Here is a 22,014-nt window from a genome sequence, read left to right as displayed (position 1 = left end):
CTGGCGTTAGCCCCCTCCTGTTGTGTTCATTGCTTTCTATTTACACCTTACAACCTCCCTTTTTGTTCCAGACTGTGTACGAGGCGTCAGGCACAATGTTACTTAAGCGCTCTGAGGCACTTCCATTTCATCCTCAAAATACCCCCCAGAAGCAGGTGCTAAGTTTATCACCTCCATTTTCAATTACCACAAAGAAATGTATACAGCGTTCCCAAGGCCGCAAAGCTAGAAAGGAAGGCCAGGACCCAAGCTCGGGTGCGCGGGGCGGTGGGGCCTCTGCCCTGCCCCACGTGCAGTGGTGCCCTCACAGGGGACAGGGATGGCGTTAAAGCTCAAGAGGAGAGGGAAGATACACATACGTGTAGCAACTAAGACGCTTAAGAAAATCCACACCCTGGGATTTTTTTTTTTTTTCAAACACAGAAGGAAAAACTCTTGAATGACTAGATCCAATGTGCTAAATTAATTAAGAGAGACACTGGTGAGGGTCGCTTGGGTGGCTCGGTTGGTTAAGCGTCCGACTTCGGCTCAGGTCATGATATCATGGTGTGTAAGTTCCAGCTCCGTGTTGGGCTCTGTGCTGACAGCTCAGGGCCTGGAGCCTGCTTTGGATTCTGTGTCTCCCTCTCTCTCTGCTCCTCCCCCGCTCACGCTCTGTCTCTCTCTCTCTCTCTCTCTTTCCTTCTCTCAAAAATAAACATTAAAAAAATAAAAAAAAAAGAGATGCTGGTGAAACACATGTTGTCTATTTTCATAAGTTTGCTGGAGCCTCTTAGTCCCCAATATTTCTTATTTTAGGCAAATGTTATTATTGCAATCACAAAACCCTGACTTACCTTCCCTACTCTAATGGCATTAAATAAAGTGTTCGTGTGAAGTACACTGGTAAAGTCAGTGAATAGCAACTTTCCCTTTTCAGAGAAAAGGAGGATGGGTAATAGGTATCTGTAGGGGTGTGTGTGTGTATGTGTGTGCGTGTGTATTTGTCTATAGGTATATTCCACAGACACTTTAATTTGGAGTGTACTATTACACATAGTAAAGGACTTTTTGGGTGGATGTTAACAGGACAGCTACAACAGAAAAGACAAGGGATTTCTATCTTAGAAATTTTATGACAATTTCTTACCAGGAACTGGGAGCAGTTTCATTAGAAGTGGCCCCTACATTGCCCCCGAGAGTCCAGCCCGAGAACCCACTCTTTGGCTCGAGGCCCCCCCCCCCACCCCCCCAGAAGTCCCAGGAGCCACTAGATGAGCCACTGATCCGGGTTTCCATTTCCTTGTATTACTTGACCCCAGAGGAAGTTTTCATGTAGGTAAATATTAGGATAATTATGTGTCTAAGAGAGCATATGATAAACACAGAAAAGCACAGATCTACAAGGAAGGGAGAAGCCCTGCAACACCATCTGCTCTCCTACTTGACTACCTTCAGAACCAGTTTTAGTATGCGGACTCTCATCATGAATTTTCGTCCCTGCAATCTAGTTTTAAAATCCTTCTTATTGAAGGATGACTTTATATTCCCCATTAATTACTCAGAAAATACCTTAAACCGCTGCACAGAAACACTGGCCTCTCATAAATGTTAAGACCCTCAGTTATTTAGTGACCCTAATTACTTACATGCATCACTTTGATTCAAATAATAAAGTATATTCAGTTATTTTTGAAGAGTGCGCTAGAATGTTAACAGTTGAAAGGTACCCTGGAGATCAACAAGTGCGATTCCCTCATTTTGGAGTCGAGGAAACCAGGCCTGGACTGGCCACGTGACCTCCCAAGATAACACATCTGACTGACAGCAAACTGGGACCCAGAACTTGAACCTCTAGGCTCCCAGGCTAGGTGCTGCCTACCGGTCTGGCTGCACTGTATCCAGCAGGTCCTGGGCCTGGGAGTCCTGCCTGAGGTGAAGGCTGAGTGCGTCCTGAAACAAAGACATCACACCGTGTATTTGGGTTCTTTTACAAAAAGAAAGAAACAAGAAACCATGCACTTAAATCCCCAGTGTCTACATGGTCCGGTTTTAAGGTTACGTAGCTAAATTCAAGTGTTTTTACCTATGTTTTCTTTCCGTGTGGTTCCAGGGCTTTTGGGTGCTTTGAAGCAGGAAGGGAAAGAAATGAGTCATAAGTAAACAGTCAGGCAACACTGTATAACATCAGCTGGCTGTTCTGTTTCGTTACCAGCACAAATGGGGGCATGAGATGGGAACCCCAGCATACTGCTTTGGATAAGGATGAAAGCTATTATCAGTCCTGAAGGAAATGTCCCCAGAAAAGAGAGAAATTAAAATATTTCTAGTGAAGTATTCTGTGAGAGACAGTTTAGCCCTCGGTCTGGTATGTCACTCACAGCGTTACTTCTAAGGTGACTTTCCTAACACAGTTCTCTCCTGCGAACCTTGAAAACAGAAGGTCGGCTTGTGTGAATGGTCACAAGCAGTGACCCCGCTGCTTCTCAGAGCTTGCCGGACAAAGCTCCTGAGCAAACACAGCATTTTCCAAGTTCCGCAAGGGGCTGCTAACAACACTATTTTAGGGCTTCATGCTGTAGATACCATTATGGGTAAAGAAATCTTACAATGAGATCTTTTAGATTCCCACAACAAAATCCCATGATTAAGGTAGAAGGCAGGCATATCTTACAAATAAGCATTTGCTTTACAGAGGACAGTGTTAACATGTGGTTCAAACTCACTAGAAAGGTAAGAAGAATGAAATGATATAAATCACTTTAGGGGCCAAAAGGAGTGTGTGTGTGGGAGGGGGGTTGGCTATTAAAGGTGGCATCTCAAATTTATTCTTTTTTAAAGGAAGTTCAAGAGTAATTGTTATGTTAAATACATCAGCCCTTTGATCACTAGAATCTTAATGAATGGCTTCTAGTCTTAGGTCTTTTAAGCAAATTTAGTTCAGCATTACTATGCAGAAAAAAATTTATGTTATTTGAAATCATCCACAAAATACTTATTCTTGGACTAGAATTAATAGGATTTAATTACGATTATTAATTTTTAAAACTTCAGAGTTGGTATAGTACATTTCTGACTTACTCTGAAAAGAATTTTGAAAGGCATTCTTCTTAAAACGCCATTGTACAGTAATTTCATATCCTAAGTAGGTACGACAATATATACAAAACAGAGTGCACAACAACGTTAAGAATTGGAGGGAAATTAAATGGGTCACCCATTAGAAACTATCCACAACACAGAATGAAACGTGAAAAAGTACAAGGTTACGCGGTGTAAGAGGAGGGGTGGGGAAGTTTACAGGCAGACCAAGGGCAGACTTAGTGTGCCTTGACGTGCTGGGGGGCTGACACTTGGAAGTGAGGTGAGAGGTCCGTTTCTAGGGCGCAGAAGTCTTGTTACCTTCCGTCTCTCGCCTAGCTGCCCCAGGACTGGGAGGGGCTCCGACACCTTTTTAGAGAAAGAACAGAAGCTGTGCATTGTTCAGGGCCCAGGGCACAGACCGAAAGGCAGGCACAAGACACAATTTCCTCCTGCAGCTGATTTTGCAAAAAAGGGTTCTTTTACTGCCTAACATTTCTTCAAAGATATCGCTACAAACCAAAGCGACTTTAGATGCCTTGCCCAAAAACCCCAGTCCTCCCTTTCCTCAAACAGCATAGAAAGGGGATGACAGTTTTCTTTTTATAACTGAGATTACTAGGGAATTTTAAAATATCTTCAAGAAAGCCTTTGCTTTACAGATCATCTTGTTACATTCACAGTTAAATCACTAATAAAAGCTCTAATGTTTGACAGGCAAAACGGGGAAACAAAATCAGCTTCAATTTCATTATAAATTTCTATGAGACTCTATTAGTTTCTTAGAGGTTAGTTTTTGATGCATTATTTTAAGAAAACTCCAAAAGTACTATAATGACTTCCTCTAAGTTACTGCCTTAAAGGAGTTACTGGCTTATAGGGTTAAAAAAATAAATAAGCTGCAAACGTTGCCTATGAAACAATTATGAAAAGAAGCACTTTTTAAAAATTAAGTCAGATTTTATAACTTTTTCACAAATCCATTTAAAAACTTATTTTCTGCAAGTTGTTTTCCTACTTAAAAGAAGAGGATAAATAGAGCTTATCATAAAAATACAAATAAAGGCAGGAGTTTAAAATGGGGAAAATTAACGTTTTTTTGTAAGCTGATGGAAAAATCATCATCCAGCAGTGTTCTGCGGAGACCGTCATGCTGAAATAATTGAGCTTTGTTTTCTATACAAAGTCCTTAAAACCTGCACACAAGCAAAGTCAGCCTGTGATAACACGACTTGGTCAGCATCGGCACCAGACGGCCAGAGTGGAAACAGAACAACCACACAAGTACAGTGAGCCTTAAAAATATTAACGGTAGATTTGTAAAGGCTCTTCTGCAGAATTATGACATCCTGGCCCATCCTCTCCTGAGACGTAGATTAAATGCACTTGTCAAACCAGAGCTCCAGTGGAGTTTTGTGAGAAATTTTCACGTAAACCCAATCGACTACACTTTTTTGAAGAGTGATCCATTTGTGAATAAAAACTTCCTTATTGAAAAAAATCATTATTGTGTTGAAAAAAAGTGAAGCATTAACTTTTATGACAAGTTATGATAAAGCCATGAAAACTGAAGGATATGTTTCAGATAATTATAACTTTAAGTTGCATTCCTGGAAATTTTGCTCATCAGGTTTGCTAAGCTTCTAGAGAAGGAATGTACTAGATCATCACCAGTCAAATACTTGGGAAATGTTCTATATTTACTATACCTGAATTCCTTTTGAAATTAGTGTGATTTGGGGGAACTAAATCTTTGTCACCAAACTAACTATATTTATTAAGAAAAAGTGTACTGGTCCTTGATGAGTAATTCAACCATGTCTACCTGGAAAATGGAAGCCTCTATTAGTTCTATTCATGAGTAAAACTGAACTCTAATCTTTTACTTAACAGGAATATAATGAAAGTTTGGGGCCATTTTTAACTTGGAGTATAAATATCATTCACTTTGACTTTTACCAGACAAATCTGAAATGTCTTTTTAGTTACAGGGATAAAATTCCAAAACATGAATGAAGCGAGATGCATGTATTATGACAAATATAAATGGTTACCTCCAATTTCCTTTCTAGCAGGTGCAGGACTCCTAGCCCCTTAGAGTTCATAAGAAAATATGCAGCAGAAAGGAAATGACATTAAATAAAAAACTGAAACGTCAAAGATTTATTATAGTATTCATGATGTTAAACAACATGTAGGAACTACATCTTAGTATCTTGGTACTATAAAAAAGCTACTATTTAATGCAAATATTTCTCACAATTTAAATAGCAACACTATACTTACTTAAAAAGCATATTTAGGCAAATACATAACACTTTATGGGAAATAAGTATATGTATGCCCTTCAGTTCTACTTATATATTTTACAGAAGTTAGTGCAACTGCATCAAATTAGCAAAAACAAAACATTTTGTGCACACCTGTAAGAAGGCAGCTAGAAAGCCCTATTACAGAAATCTAGCTGGGAAACACTCTTTTTACCTGTTCAAGGGGCCTGCCATGTTCTTTAGAGAAAGGCTGAGGCAGTAGCAACAATGACAGGAAAATCACAAAATCTGGAAGCTAGAGGTTTTAAGCGTGCAAAACACCGTAAAATAGAACGGAGGAAGATCGGAAATCTAGCCCAAATGGAAATCACGTGGTTTGTTACCTGAAGGTGGGGGTGGTCTCTGTGGGGGGGCGGGGCGCGTAGGAGGAGCCACCGGGCGGGGAGGAGGAGGCCGCTTGGGCTCTAAGGTCTGAGAATCTTTTTGCTGCAGCTGTGTCGCCGGCAGAGCGTCCATAGGAGAACCTGAACAAGTACAGCAGGTGAGAGCAGTGGGTGTGAGCGCAAAGGTATGGTACTTCCCAATACGTGTGAGAAATCCTCGATTTTGCTTACTTTCTCACTTTGTACTGTCATGCACGGACACGCATTTCTGGTATCAATAACATAAGCAGTTCTGCCAGTAAATTCCCCATTGGTGCCGTGGAAGCAATGGCGCCAGCTCCTGTGGACCAGCTGGCCGAGGCCCCAGGTGCTGAGAGCCGATTTACCAAGTGGCCCCATCAAGGTGGCACACAGTGTGGGCTGAAGGAAGTCATTTGCAGTCGGCTGGCCCCTACCGAGAAGGAAAAAGGAATCTCTTCTTTTCTCTAGACCTGAGCTTATCCTGAGTTTAACTAAAGAAGTCAGGCCTCTAAGAGCAGTATGGGAGAACTGGAGAAATCTATGAAATGGAAGACATTTTCTGGAGATGCTGGTGAGCATGGAATGGTGACTTAATCATGTGATGTAACAATTTCCAGAGACAGATATTCCAACTTTAGGAAGTAATGACTACAAATCTGAATTAAAAAAAAAATTTTTGTCTCTTCTTAATTCATACTATAATATAGGTTACGTACAGATATATAGGTAAGCCCAGATAGTTACGAGTTCTTACTATAATGATAGAAAAACATTAGTTTTAAGACATGGATAAATCTAAGCACATAGAAAAAATGATTTAAGAAAAATTCTCATCAAGCGAAGTGATGATGAGTTTCCTTTCCATTTAGAGCTTACCATCTACAAAGTTTCCTCTTCTGTATGCACAGAAAACACGGTACAGATCCAAAGGCGACAGAGATTTGATCGTATAAAATCAAATATATTGGGGCACCTGGGTGGCTCAGTCAGTTGAGAGTCTGACTTGAGCTCAGGTCATGATCTCACAGTTTGTGGGTTCAAGCCTGGTGTCAGGCTCTGTGCTGACAGCTCAGAGCCCAGAGCCTGCTTTGGATAGTGTCTCCTTCCCTCTCTGCCCCTCCCCTGCTCACACTCTGTCTCTCTCTCGCTCTCTCTCAAAAATAAACAAATATTAAAAAAAAATAATAAACAAATAAAATAGAATCAGCTAGGGAAGGTCCTACACAACTTTACGTAAAATACACACTTTGTGAAGATGGATGCCCAGGTGTTCTTGATGGTGCCCGACTCGGTCTTATGGGAAGGGAAGGCACAGGACCCTCTGATATGGTTGGTGACTGGCAGGGACTGGTTCGGGGTGAAGAGCTCGGGGAAGTGCCGAGGCCAGAACTTGAGGACGGCTGGAGGTGCTGGGGAAGAATTTCCTCAACTTCAGCACTGTAGTCATCAACATCACCTAAGGACACAAGGTTATCAAGATGACCACCATTTCAACTTTCTCAGAGATGGTTTTCACCAATCCAGGTTTCAGGGAGTTCAAGACGCAAAATAAACACGTTCACATTATGACATCGCAGTGTGCATAGGTTAAGTATGTAGACACATATAAAAATTGGATGTGTGCGGAACCAGAAATAGTATCAACGCCCTTACAGAAAATGTAATTAAAGAGAAGCCTATGACCTCAGGGCATCAGGATGCCAGTGGTGACTGAGCAGGGTGACTCACAGCTTTCAATTCTCCACTCAGCAGCCGAACCAGTGCTGGCCAACTGATAGGTTTACCGCTCTCCTTTCGAACCTTCCTACGTGCCCTGTGGAACTGCTCCCTCCCCACTGCCCTCAACTCAGCTCCAGGGCTTAACCCTTCCCCCAGAGTCTCCTCACCACTCCTCCCCCTGGGCTCTCCCGGGCTCCCCCATCTCCCCTTTCCTCCAGGCTGGAAAGTACAGCCAGGGTGCCCCTCGCAACCTCATTCCAATTTCAGAACATTAACCTTCCAGTCCTGAACAAACTTCTCTGAGGCTATGCCAGCGGGAGCTTATGGAACACCCCGTATACCTCCTTGCTGTCATGATCTCCAACCTCCATCCTCCTGGTCACCTGAACCCGTTGATCGAGGACGAAGCAGAGAGCAGGATGGCAGTCGGGTCCCACCATCTTTCTGGGTGACATCAAAGTTTGCATCGACGGTAATGCATCGACAACCTAAATGCCTTGGTCTTGTCCTTCCACTCTCCTCCGCTCAAACACACACAGCCCTCACAGCGGCACCGCCTCCGAAATACGCTCCCGACACTTCATTCTGACCCTTAGCTCCCAGCCTTCCGGTTCTCGCTCTCAGTTACTCTTTCCTCTTGGGACTTCATCAGGATCCAGGCCTTTGGGCCCCCTCTACTTTCAGCCCCTGTCTGTCGGATTCTGCTCCTCTGAAGGTGGCTTCACATTCCAGGGCACTTCACCTCCACCACCCCCGCGCCCCCCCATGCACTGTTCTTTTGTCCCATCTGTCATTTGCACTAAGCTCTCTGTGGCTGCACCTGGGCTGCTGCTGGTCACGTGGTGCTGACGGTTGCGGTGGCATTAAATTTGCAGTCTTCAGCCTCCTCTGGGATCCCAAAGCTGCCTGGCAATTCCACGGTTTTGTGACTGGCTCCCGCCGAACTCCATCTCAGGAGCTTTATCTCGAAAACTTCTCGACTCTTCCCGAAACGGCGGGTTGCCCTAGGCCTGCAGATAGCCTCAACTTTTAACACTTCACAGAGGAAAGAGATGTCTTAAGATGGGACCCCCGTCCCCTTCGACAACCTTTTGCCAAACTGGAGTCCAATCCCGTGGTTGCACTTAGGTCTTTGTGGGGGAAACAAAGGGGGTTCTGCCCCTCCCCCGTTTTCTCAGTGACCTGCGCCCCCACTCCTTCTGCCCTGATGGTCCCCAACACCATCAGCCCTTTCCATCAGCGCTAAGCATTCTCAAGCCTCTCTCCTTTCAAACAGCACCCCCTGGACCCCCGATCTCCCTGGAGCAACTGCCCTTTTCTCTCCGCCACCCCCATCTTAGCTTCTTTAAAGAGCTGTCTCCAGACACTCTCTCCGCTTCTCCATCTTCTACCCACACCTCCATTTACCACCATCTGGCTTCATCACTGCACTGAAAGTACTCTCATGAGTGTCACCAACAGCCGCTTTCACTGTTATTAAATCCAAAGGGCAAGTTGTGGTCCCCGTTTCTCCTCCTCTCTCTGTGACACAGGACTCCACTGACTATGCCTCCTTTGTTACCATTTCTTGCCTTGATTTTTACGCCAACCTCTTGGGTCTTTGACATTTCTAGTTGTTTCTTCTCCTTTTCTTTTTATGAGCAGCTGCCTTCTGCCTGTCCTTAAAGTCTGAGTTTCCCTGCTCGTTCCCAGGACTGGTTTTCTCCCATCTCTATATAGACCTTCTGGCCAAGCTAATGACTAGCCATGGCTTTCACTGCCATTATAATTGCCCCGTGAGCCCAGGGCTCTCTGGAGCGCCAGGCCCAGGTACCCACAGCCTACATGTGGGCCCAGCAGGCTCCAAAGGCACCTCAGTTTGACACGATCGAAACCAAATCCACGTCCCACCCCCACTGCCTCCCCTCCTGCTTTCTTTTCTCTCTGTTTACTCCCTCACGAGCATATTTATGGAAGAACTTTGAGCCTTTCCCCACTGTGGTCTTGCACGTCCCTTCTTCCTGGTTTTCCCTCTCTACCTTCTCTCATCTAATTCTCACCCAGTCTTTAGATTCTCAACTTAAATTTCAATTCCTCTGGGAAACCGTTCCCAACTTCCCAAATCCGGGTTGGGCAACTCTCCCGTGAACTGCCAGAGTCGCTCGCCACTGCATCGCTGTCACGAGATTCTCGCTACCCGCTCACTTGTAACGCCACTAAGCTAGGAGTTCTGGAAGGGCAAGGCTGACATCTGTTGAATTTCCAGCAGCCGGTATGCACTTGGCACATAAAAGGTAGGACATAAATGTGTGGACTAAGTCAACAAATGAATAGAGAAAAGGGAAAACTGGCATTGTCTCCTAAGGCGGTCAACTCTTAATGCGTTCTCTAGATGTACAGGGTCTCACAGTATGATAGACTGTCATTTTATAAACTAAGGCATGCATTTTAATGGAAAACATGCTAGAAAAATACAGCATATAGCATTGGAAAGCACCTGTTCTTAATCACATTTAAGGAAACTATTGCCCAGATAACTGAACACTAAATTCGAGATGGCTACATTTATATGGGTCCGTTCAAATGCATGTGTTCCTAGCCGCCTTGAGAATCTTTTCTAAAATTGCTTTGAAATATACCTTCTTTTATCGTCATTATTTTGAACTCATTTCTGTTGTTAGAACACACGCTTTGAAATTCTACCTCTCTACCTTAACTACAATTAGTGGTTGCAAACCACACACCAGAAATACCAATTGGTGCCCCTATCGTACACGGACATGAACTAGCACCTGTAAAGATCTTATCCTTTCAATGGCAGAAGGGCAAATACGTTTGCAATTTGAAGTCCAGGTACCAGCAAACTACACGCAATACGATGCAAAACAAAATCTAATTGATGCTGCTCTGTGTGTTGCAAGAAGACAGAGATGGGGACTGAGACTTTGCGGATGGGAAGGACACTTATCTAGAGGTGCAGAAGGAAATGCGTTCGATAAACAAACCTTCCATATCGAAATCTGCTGTGACCTCCGCATCTTCACCGAGCAGGGTAGAGCTTGTCGATGACGGCAACGGAACGTTAATTTTCTCTAAACTCATTTCTTCTTCCAGATTTTTGATCCAGTCTGGACTTTTTAAAGTAATAGTTATAGTCCGACCCAATAACTAGTTGGTAAGAAGAGATATAAGATAAAAATTCACTGGCATGAAAATTATCTTGGAAAACAAGTGACTGCTCTGGTTATACTATGCAACAGTATAGGCTTACTTCAGCTAGACTCAATTCAACGTACACCGTCTCACATATACTGAATTTTTAACTAGTATAAACATGGCCAGTTTCTCCTTTAAAAGCCTGTGTTGCTAAATCTAAGGTCTTCTTTTCTAGGATGCACGCAGAATCAGGTTTCCTTTGCTGTAAATCAGTATCTTTCCCTGGCCAGATGTAAATTAACTGACAGTTTCGCTACATAGTTTCATACTTTCTTTGATATTCAGTGACTGTTCCTACATGAAACAATTACAGAAGAGACAGACTGGCACTCCGCCTTTCTTGTAAATGTGAGTGCCTTTTAGACAAAAGTATAATCTAAAACACTCAAACACGTTATGATTAAGTCACACTGTCCTGCTGATGGATTCAAAAAATAGTTTCAAAACACTTGCAGACAGCCACAAGTCTCCTTGGTCAGGGGTGCCCAGGTGCTTCATTCTGTTGGGCGACCGGCTCTTGATTTTGGCTCAGGTCATGGTCTCACAGTTCATGAGTTCGAGCCCTGCGTCGGGCTCTGAGCTGATAGTGCGGAGCCTGCTTGGGATTCTCTCCCTCCCCCTCTCTGACCCTCTGCTTCGCATGCTCAGGCTCTGTCTCTCTCAATAAATAACTACGTACTAAAATTAAAAAAAAAAGACTCCCTGGTCAAACAGAGGCTGTGCATTTTCATTGAAAACCCATATCATGTAACTAATCTGCTTTCTAAAATGCAAGCTCTCAAAAAAAGGAGCGGGGGGCGCCTGGGTGGCTCAGTCAGTTAAACAATCGACTTCGGCTCAGGTCATGATCTCACGGTTTGTGAGTTCAAGCCCCACATCTGGCTCTGTGCTGATGGCTCGGAGCCTGGAGCCTGCTTCGGATTCTATGTCTCCCTCTCTCTCTGCCCCTCTGCCGCTCGTGCTCTCTCTCTCCAAAATAAATAAAAATTAAAAAAAAAAAAATGCAAGCTCTCTCCTACACAGTTTCGACTTTCCTCATTTAAAGAGCTTCTGGAGCATATAAAATAAGTGAACTTTTCTGGTATTTTCAAATGAACTGTGTAGCTGTGACCGACATGCTGTGAAGACAGCTGGCACCTTTGTGGGTACAGATCTTCCTTGGCCCAAAGTGCTATCGACATGAGACTTCCTTGAAGGCACAGGATGGAGACATTGAAAGCTGCTGGCCTGAATGCTACAGTGGTTTCTAACAGTAATTTAGTGTCCACACTAAGCTTTGAAGTCAGCGTTCTAAGAAACTAGTAATCCTTTCTTTACTTGCTTATCAGCCTAAATCAATTCCATTCCAGAACTTGGCAACAGGCTTCACAGGTCTTTAAAGAACACGCTCAAGAAGGTCATCCTGTGGGTTGGCCCCCACTTAAGCTAGCTACTTTTTCTAGATTCTTCCCTGGAATGGAAGGGCTCTTATGGGACTCCATCCTAGAAGATTTCAGGCTGAAATAATGTTATTAGCAAAGGCAACAGACTAGAGAGTTGAAAATATCTAGCTTTCAAAAGGACAAATTAAATATTATTACGCACTTTCCACAAACATCGTTTTTACAGAATTTTCAAAATAGTTTTGGGGAGCTAAGAGTGGGTACTTTCTAAGAATGTAACACAGATAACTAGACTTGAGGGTGAGGGACAGGGCTGAAGAAGAGGGGAAAATATAAAACAGAGAGGGACAAAAGAAATACTCAGCAAAGGAGCAAGCTGACAAAGAAGGCCAAATTCAGAATTGCTCTTAAATATTTATACCCTTATGGGACGAGGACACGCTTTTGAAGAGACCAAAGCCAGAGTTAAATTTAAAACTCAATAATTTCCATACAGTTAGGACCACAAAGTTACAAGACGGACAGGAACATCTGCAGCATACACAGAAAGGGACTGAAACTTTAACGCCAAGGGAGGTGTTATACACCAGGGAAAAATGGGCCAGGGACATTCGCAGTTCGTTGAGAAAGTACTGGTGACCACTAAATCAAGACAAGCAGCGATCAGAATCTTCATGGGAATGGCATACTACTGGTTCTTCAGACTGTCAAAGCTAGACATGACCCAGTATCGATTAGGATGTAGACAGTGGGTAATCCAAGGCATAACAGAATTAGATCTACTCCTTCTGAAGCGCAATTAGGCAGCAAGCGTCAGATTTGCTATATTCTCTGCCTATATTCTCTGACACAGCAAATTTACATTTAGGAATTTATCCTCAGGGAAGGAATAACAGGATAGGCACACAAAGTTATAGTGTACACAGGGCTTCCCTGGAATGCTGGTTTTGCTAATTAAAAGTTGGAAACAATCTGCTATTAATAAGAGTTTGTTAAATAAATTTATGTATTTGTCCATGCAACAAAATTAACGGAAAGAGTAAAAGTGACATTATTTGCTCATAAAGAAAAACGCCCATGATACAGTCTCAAGTGAAGAGGTAGTAAGAAAACAGTATTTATAACATGATCTCATTTGTGTTTGTATATGCATGTATGTGTGTACACATATATCCCACTTGTGTTGATACATACACATATATATATATAATCTCATTGGTTTTATTATTTTTTTAAATATTTTTTTTAACGTTTATTTATTTTTGAGACAGAGAGAGGCAGAGCATGAACGGGGGAGGATCAGAGAGAGAGGGAGACACAGAATCTGAAACAGGCTCCAGGCTCTGAGCTGTCGGCACAGAGCCTGACACGGGGCTCGAACTCACGGACCGCGAGATCATGACCTGAGCCGAAGTCGGCTGCTTAAGCGACTGAGCCACCCAGGCGCCCCTCATTGGTTTTAATATATATGCATAGATGAAGGTGAGGAGAAATTATTTTGCAATAGTAGGATTAGTATTCTTCATTATTTCTTCCTTTATGCTTTTTTTTCTTTAATTTTTTTTTTCAACGTTTATTTTTTTTGGGACAGAGAGAGACAGAGCATGGACGGGGGAGGGGCAGAGAGAGAGGGAGACACAGAATCAGAAACAGGCTCCAGGCTCTGAGCCATCAGCCCAGATCCTGACGCGGGGCTCGAACTCACGGAGTGCAAGATCGTGACCTGGCTGAAGTCGGACGCTTAACCGACTGCGCCACCCAGGCCCCTATGCTTTTTTTTTCTTTAACATTTATTCATTTTTTGAGAGACAGAGAGAGACAGGGAGTAAGTGGGGGAGGGGCAGAGAGAGAGGGAGACACAGAATCGGAAGCAGGCTCCAGGTTCTGAGCTGTCAGCACAGAGCCCGATGCGGGGCTTGAACCCACCAACTGTGAGATCGTGACCTGAGCTGAAGTCGGAAGCTCAACAGACTGAGCCACCCAGGCGCCCTTCCTTTATACTTTTCTGTATTTTGTGATTTACTTTTGCTTGAGTGTATTACTATTACATTCAGGAAAAACGAGCAAATAGAACCCTATAAAACCTATTTCAAAAGTAATGTATATGTGGAAATTTTTTTCTCCAAGGAAGTTGAAATAATGCAACAGAAGAGGAAGCACAGGGAAGTCCTTATGAGTGGCCCACTGTTGGAGAAATTAGGCCTGGATTTTAGTCTATCCTGTCTAGTGATCGTATACTTAGAAACAGGATGTGTCTAAAAGCGTTCAGAAAAAACTGAAAGATACAGCACTTTATGGAAATAAAACTATTCCGGGCCAAATTGATGTAAATTTCTTCCATCAGTAACATGTTAAGTCACAGGTTAGGAATACCTATTTAAAAATTTCTAAAATATCTTGGTGGGATGGATTTGTTATCTATGGGAATTATTTTACCTACACCTGAAAAAGGTATCTGGGTACCATGATCCAAGCCAAGAAAACAAGTTCTTAGGAATAAAGAGTACCTTCCTCCCTTGTTTTCTTATAAATAAGGCATTTTCTTCATTCGATAGAAATCTTTCCTACTATGAATGAGCCAGAATATCTATTCCACTTAACAAAATTTCTATATAATAAAAACCAAGTTGGGTGGTAAACATATTTTCTTCTTAGTCTGTTACCAATTGTTAGTTATCTTTAGGGAGGACCAAAATAATTCCAAGCTGGTCAGAAACCTAGTCTAAATAATAAATATTAAAGCACACCATAAGGTCTTCTATAGTTCTGCACTGGAAATACATCTAGATAATCCTGCTGCATGGCTATAAAATTATAATCTTTGGATACAGAATTTCAAAATGGCTTACAATCAACAAATGCTACCTACCTCTTTACCATTTAGGTTCAGAACACTCAAGGCAGAGCTTCCCTCCAAAAATGTAACCCACATTTTGTCTTCTACAAATCTTCAAGAAAGAGAAACATAAACAACAAAAAATAATTAATATCTTAGATATAACTAGTCCAACAACCAGCCCAATGACTATTGATTAACAAAGGCCTATGGAGGCCAGGAAGTAAAACACAACAAGGAGAGCAGTAGAGCCACTGGTGGCCTGGAGAGGGCACTCTGCCTCTCAAAGCTTTCAAATTCAAATTTCTTTCAAATACTATGCTAATAAACCAGCCTGTCAGAAGAAGGGCCCTGTGGCCCTCCATTTGTGATCCTGCTAATCTAATCCTTCATTTCACTCACAAGGCAAAAAGGGCCAGAGGTTAAAAGTGGCTTGTTCAAAGCCACTCTACAAGGAGACTCCGTTACAGGGCTAGAATACAAATTTCCTAACCCCAGAGTCCAGCACTATGTATTTTCAAGGTCTCCATGACATCTCTGAAGCCAATTTCCTTTGACCAAGAAAGAAGATGGGGAGTTGTCATTAAAACATACATATCTGATTGGCCCCAGAGTGCCTTAGGGTATTATGGTCCTTGTCTTTATGCAGGGGACAGCCATTTACTCTCTTGGGACTTCAATGGCCTTTGCTAGGACTCTAAGTTTGCAATTTTGAAATAAGAAGCCCCCAAAAAGGAAAAAAAACTAAAAGGACATTAGAGTAAGTTCTGAATTAAGACGATCACTGACATGTAATAATGTTACCGCACAAAAAAGAGTAAAACAAAAACATTATCAGTCTTATTTATAGAAACAATTTTACACATTGGACTACTCCCCGATTATACAAATCAAGATCAGAAATCCCTGCAGATTTTTCAAAGATGAGGGGAAAATATGTGCACGTACACGCGCGTGTGCATGCACACACAAGCTAGGATTCAAAAGCATGGCTTATGGATATTAAGAGGAAGAGGCTAAAAAGAGAAATAGGAACAAGTACTTTATCCTGTTTAAATCAGAGGCCTGATTTCTACAGACTTCTACAATCACCCAAATATGCCCAAGGTAAGTGACTCAATTTCTTTGGCATGTTAAGTTACTAAGCTGCAAGATGCCACCATTTGAAAGACATAGAACATCATTCTTATCTAACTACTATGAAGGGGATCTTTTTCATACTGTTGGCAATGGAGAAGATCTCTCCTCCAAAGGTTATAATCACTACTATAAGGTTGTGCTTATGCTGCACTAGTCCCCCCGACTCCAAACATTTACAATAGCCCCCCCCCTTCCTTATCCATGGAAGATACATTCCAAGACCCCCAAAGGATGTCTGCAACTGCAGATTGTACCAAACCCTATCCATACTGTTTTTTTCTCTACCTACATACCTACAATAAAGTTTAACTTATAAATCAGGCACAGTAAGAAATTAACAACATGAATAATAAAATAGAACAATCGTAACAAAATACTGTAATAAAAGTTATGTGAATGTGGTCTCTCTCTCAAAATATCTTATCGTACTGTCCTCACCCTTTATCTTGTGAGGATGGGAGATGATAAAATGCCTGCGTGATGAGATGAAGTGAGGTGAGTGATGTAGGCACTGTCATGTAACATGAGGCTACTAGTGACCTTCTGATGCTACATCAGGAGGAGGGTCATCTGCCTCCAGACCACAGCTGACCTCAGGTAACCAAAACCATGGATGGGGCGGGGGGGTCTACTGTGTTTGTTTTTTGATAGTGGTACCAAAGCATTTGTGGTCATATGGCAGTGCTAATTTCTTGATCCTACCCTTAATTAGCAATGTGTTCCTTATGAATGTTTAACTTAACAAGAGATTTTGGTTTTAATATCCATGTATATATAATATCCATGTGTGTGTATATATATATGTGTGTGTGTATATATATATGTATGTATATATATATATATATATATATATATACACACACACACACACACATATGTATATGTAGGTCTTTGAGAAGCTGCATTTTCTTCCTATTTTCACCCACTAGGGTAAAAACTTCTAGATTTTCCCCCCAATTAATATAAATACCTAAATTTGTCCCATTCACATTTCCAGGGAATGTCTTATTTACATATAAAGGACTTCAGTCACTCCTAAACCATAGTCTTATTCTAGAACAAAAGGTAATGATCAATTTAGCCTTACTGGCGACAGTAGTCCTCTCCTTGTTTACTTTCATTGTCTGCTTTTTCTATTCTAATTTGGTTGCCTGAAGGTGTGTGACAACCAGAATATTCCAACTGTGGAGGCATGCATGGTTTTATAATGTTAGGTATTGTAATAGGTTGTTTTGTTACCAATACTTTTTCTAAAGATGACAAGCACTTTGGGGAAAGCTTCTGGCTCCAATTTAACACCAAGTTCCTTCAAGACTGTTTTTTCTTTAATGTTAATTGATTTTTGACAGAGAGGGAGACAGAGCATGAGCGGGGGAGGGGCAGAGAGCGAGGAAGACACAGAATCCGAAGCAGACTCCAGGCTCCCAGCTGTCAGCATAGAGACGGACACAGGGCTCAAACTCAGACCGTGAGATCATGACCTGAGCCGAAGTCGGATGCTCAACTGACTGAGCCACCCAGACGCCCCGCTTCAAGACTGAATTATAAAGACAGGTCCTTTTCCTGTCTCAGAGTCCTTCACCCGTTATTCTCTCTAGCCCAGTTCCATAATTTGCATTTGCTCACGAGGACACTTACCTGCTCCTAGGCTGCCCACATCAGGCTCCTGGTAACTTGGCTTTCTTTACTTGGCCAAGCTTTCTGTCATCTGTAAACCTGGAGATTTCACTATATACTTCCGAATGCCTTAGGATTTTAGAAATTTTTTTGTTTTGTTTTATGTTTTTTTAATTTTTTTTTTTAATGTTTATTTTATTATTTTTGAGACAGAGAGAGACAGAGCATGAACGGGGGAGGGGCAGAGAGAGAGGGAGACACAGAATCGGAAGCAGGCTCCAGGCTCTGAGCCATCAGCCCAGAGCCCGACGCGGGGCTCGAACTCACGGACCGCGAGATGGTGACCTGAGCCGAAGTCGGACGCTTAACCGACTGAGCCACCCAGGCGCCCCTGTTTTGTTTTAAAGCTTTGGGGTAGATCTTTGTTAGAAGATCTGAGGGAAATATAAATGCAATTTCTTCTCTATCTGCTCATTTACTCTCTGAAAGGACTCCAGGTTTCTTCCGCATGCTTCTTGCTCTACAGAAGCACACTATCTTCAGTCTGTGGACTAGGCCACCCAGTACAGAGATGTGTCCACCAAATATCCACAGAACATACCTAACTGAGTAGATGCAAAGCACAGAAAGGAGTCAAGTCCCTTCCATATGAAATTCAAACACATGCAGTCTTTCAGAACTGCTGGACACTTGGAAAAGAACATGTTTTTTAAACAAGGGAAGAAGCATCTGGTTCTGCAAAAGGCAGATGGGTAAGTCAATAACCGACACGAAGACTGGACTGGATGACTCCTGACTGATCTGATTGTGCTGCCTTCTCTGTTAGTTGGAAATCAAATGTACTTAAAATTACTTAAAACATCAAATTTCTTAAACTAAGGGAGGAAAAGTCACTCTGCTTTACTCCTAACTCTCCTTAAAAAAATAAAACAGTGTGGGGTGCCTGGGTGGCTCAGTCAGTGGGGCATCCTCCATTGGCTCAGGTCATGATCTCACGGTTTGTGGGTTTGAGCCCTGCGTCGGGCTCTGTGCTGACAGCTCAGCCTGGAGCCTGCTTCTGATTTTGTGTCTCCCTGTCTGTCTGTTCCACCCCTGGCTCATTCTCATTCTCATTCTCTTTCTCTCTCTCTCTCTCAAAAATAAGTAAACATTGAAAAAATATATATATATAAAATAAAATAGTGATCACAGCTTCATTTTGCCACAGGGCTTTGTTATACATCGTATGATACATATAACCACACCTAAATGTGCACATATTTTTAAAAAAAAGTTTTTAATGTTTATTCAGTTTTGAGAGACACAGAGAGACAGAGTGTGAATGGGGAAAGGGAAGAGAGAGAGGGAGACACAGAATTTGAAGCAGGATCCAGGCTCTGAGCTGTCAGCACGGAGCCTGATGCGGGGCTCGAACTCACCAACTGTGAGATCATGACCTGAGCCGATGTCAGACGCTTAACTGACTAAGCCACCCAGGCGTCCCAAAGTGCACATATTTTTTGTTCAGCAATTGTTCATAAAAACTTTCACTATTCAGCTTTAAACTCTATAAACGTAATTCAGTTTCAAAACCTATGAATTTTTTGAAATAACATTTCTATAGTATGACTTTCCTGTAATTTGGAAATAAAAATACAGTTGACCCTCAGACAACACAGTTTTGAACTGCACAAGTCACCTTATACATGGATTTTTCTCGACACAGTACAGTACCGTAAATGTATGTCTTCTTGCTTATGACTTCATAACGCCACTGTCCTTCCTCTAGCTGACTTTATTGTAAGTATATGAGACATATACCACATAAGATATGTGTTAGCTGACGGTTTCCATTATTGGTAAGGCTTCCAGTCAACAGTAGGCTATTGGTAGTCTTTGGGGACTCAGAGCTTCTAAGTGGATTTTGGACTGCATGGCGGTCAGTGTGCCTAACTCCCACATTATTCAAGGGTCTACTGTACTCAAATGCTGTTCAAACAATAGAAAGGTAATCTCTAATGTAGAAAACATCTACGAGTCATGAGCTGCTTTTGTACAATAAATATTTTACTCACCTTATGAGTATAACTTCACCAAAATCTGTGAACTGCTGCAGAAGCTCATCGATCAAAGCATCATCGAAAAAATTATTTTCTGGGACAGAACTTTTGATTGAGACCAATACTGTCCCATCTGGTGGACCTTGAACTGCAATCACCTCTTTATAAATGTTTTGCCTCTCTTCAGCTTCAACTTCAAATATATCTATATCAATCAGGGCAACAACAGGCCTTAAGGCATAAAGGGAGATGGATGTGTTAGAAATGTTTACTAAAGGATGGATTTCAAGTAAATTTCAAGCACGGTTAGAAATACCAAGACTGTTTAAACCTGTGGTCAGAAGTCTTTAGCTCGGCTCTTCCGTAGTGCAGCAAAGTGCCAGGAGTCCACGTGTAGAGGATTTTGCTTCCATCTTGAAAACTTGCATTTAGAAGATCTAAATCTTCAGCTGCAGTCAGAATGAAACAAAAACAAAAATAAAACCATAGGCACGTGACAGATCATGGGGAGCAAGGAGCAAGCTTCTTCGCTTTACTGGCTTCAGTTGTCTGAGGCTGGGATCCCTGATACACTTGTTAATCGGCAGGAAGTCCAGATACCTTTAAGTTAGAAAGGTGTTTTGGTTGAATTATCACTTTATGCTTTACTTAGTAAAAATTAAGATAAGGTTTTATTTCTGAGAGTACTTAAAAGCCAAATAGCTTTTCATAAGTAATTCAACAGACAAGTAGCAGTTCGTAATATTTACAAACCATATTGGTTATTCAAATTAAAAACCTTCGTTAGCACTCAATTGAAATTTTCATTAAAATTTCATAAAAATGAAATTTCCTCACTTCTCTTTATATGGAATTATGGAAAGAAAATACACTAAAAAATTAAATTATTATAAGCAAGTCTGAGAATATTTTAAAAACTGTTTTATATTTAAATTTTATTTATTCTATTCTAGCAAACCTTTGTTGAAAAAAACAGCCCTCCTCCCTTGATATTTATATCACTCCCTTCTTCCTCATAAAATTTGCATTAGCTCATTTAAATGAAGAAGTCCATTTCCCAACCTGATCTATCAAAAGGCCATTTCCTTCTTCTCCAGAGGACACGGTCTGTCCACGCAGGGGTGCGGCACTTTTCACTGGTGTCATAGTCGTCAGAAAACAAATCATATTTGTATGTTGGAGCAAAGGTAACTTTTCCTTCTAAAAATCCTCTAAAAATCTAAAATAAACATACAAAGTAAGCTATTAGAAAAAAAGTTCTGTTTTCATTCAGGCAGCCATTCACTACATGTCTACTATATGCTGGAGATTCACACAAAATCTGTGTCCATCAGATGAACACTTCTAACTGAATGGAACAAATGGTAAGAAAAAATAACCTGGGACTCGTTCATGCCACTTGTTTGACCTCTGATTAAGCAAAGTACAAAAACGTGAATAAGGGAACTCTACCAGACCTTTAAGCTACAAAAACCAAAACTATGACAGATTTTAGAAATCATATATATAGTCTGATGTCTTATTCTCAAATGAGGAAATAAGGCCTAAAATGTGAAGTGGGGCCCAAAGTGTTAGAATTTAAGTCAGATGATCACGAAGGCACGATATCAAGTGGCCTTAATCACCTCTTACTTAAAAAAAAATATTGGGCGCCTGGGTGGCTCAGTCAGTTGGGCGTCTGACTTTGGCTCAAGTCATGATCTTGCGGTCTGTGAGTTCGAGCCCCACGTCGGGCTCTGTGCGGACAGCTCAGGGCCTGGAGCCTGCTTCGGATTCTGTCTCCCTCTCTCTCTGTCCCTCCCCTGCTCATGCTCTCTCTCTCACTTTCTAAAAAAACAGTAGCTTTGAAGACTAAGATTCTAAATTCACTATTACTCAAAAAGAAAGAATCAAAAATGTATTCTCTTCTACTTGAAAGAGAGTCTTGGGGCGCCTGGGTGGCTCAGTCGGTTAAGCGTCTGACTTCACCTCAGGTCATGATCTTGCAGTTCCTGAGTTCGAGCCCCACGTCAGGCTCTGTGCCAACAGCTCTGGGCCTGCTTCAGATTCTGTGTCTTCCTCTCTTCGTACACCTCCCCTGCTTGCACTCTATCTCATCTCTCTCTCTCAAAAATAAATAAACATTGAAAAAAAAAAAAAAGTGAGTCTTACAGAGACTTAATATACTTTTCCTCCTGGGAGTTATTATGAATCTTCCTTTTTTCTTTTCTGTCTTTAAGGAAAGGTAATTCTCTATCTATTAAACTAGAGATATGTAGTTAAGTATAGACTCCAAGGGATTTTAAAAAAGCCAACACTGTGATTAAGGAAAGCATGTTTCATAACAAAAGATCCCCTTCTTCTCAACCCAAG

The 22,014-nt window shown here is 41.8% G+C and overlaps 1 protein-coding gene and 1 long non-coding RNA gene across 21 annotated transcripts in view; one reads left to right on the top strand and one right to left on the bottom strand.

Moving 5' to 3' along the window:
- Positions 1-22,014, bottom strand: part of SYNJ1 (synaptojanin 1) — a 93,489-nt gene that overhangs the window by 10,321 nt on the left and 61,154 nt on the right. For 11 of the 20 annotated variants that reach the window (XM_045436845.1, XM_045436846.1, XM_045436833.1 and 8 more), the window contains 11 exons: positions 20,725-20,881; positions 19,994-20,111; positions 19,678-19,893; positions 14,900-14,978; positions 10,438-10,600; positions 6,981-7,190; positions 5,714-5,854; positions 5,115-5,153; positions 3,382-3,429; positions 2,066-2,104; positions 1,862-1,932 (listed from right to left, as the gene is read on the bottom strand). In XM_045436845.1, coding sequence (XP_045292801.1) covers positions 1,862-1,932; positions 2,066-2,104; positions 3,382-3,429; positions 5,115-5,153; positions 5,714-5,854; positions 6,981-7,190; positions 10,438-10,600; positions 14,900-14,978; positions 19,678-19,893; positions 19,994-20,111; positions 20,725-20,881 — 1,281 coding nt within the window. The remainder of the gene's footprint in view (positions 1-1,861; positions 1,933-2,065; positions 2,105-3,381; positions 3,430-5,114; positions 5,154-5,713; positions 5,855-6,980; positions 7,191-10,437; positions 10,601-14,899; positions 14,979-19,677; positions 19,894-19,993; positions 20,112-20,724; positions 20,882-22,014) is intronic. The other 9 variants (XM_045436840.1, XM_045436841.1, XM_045436837.1 and 6 more) reach the window with 4 other exon arrangements.
- Positions 9,820-21,625, top strand: LOC123575892. The gene is made up of 3 exons (XR_006701064.1): positions 9,820-9,931; positions 16,515-16,519; positions 21,585-21,625. It is a non-coding gene; the product is annotated as an uncharacterized LOC123575892 (long non-coding RNA).

This window comes from Leopardus geoffroyi, chromosome C2 (assembly GCF_018350155.1).
Source record: "Leopardus geoffroyi isolate Oge1 chromosome C2, O.geoffroyi_Oge1_pat1.0, whole genome shotgun sequence".
In the NCBI taxonomy this organism is placed as follows: domain Eukaryota; kingdom Metazoa; phylum Chordata; class Mammalia; order Carnivora; family Felidae; genus Leopardus; species Leopardus geoffroyi.
Note: the sequence above shows the minus strand (reverse complement) of the source record. Positions and strands in the feature narration are given on the sequence as shown.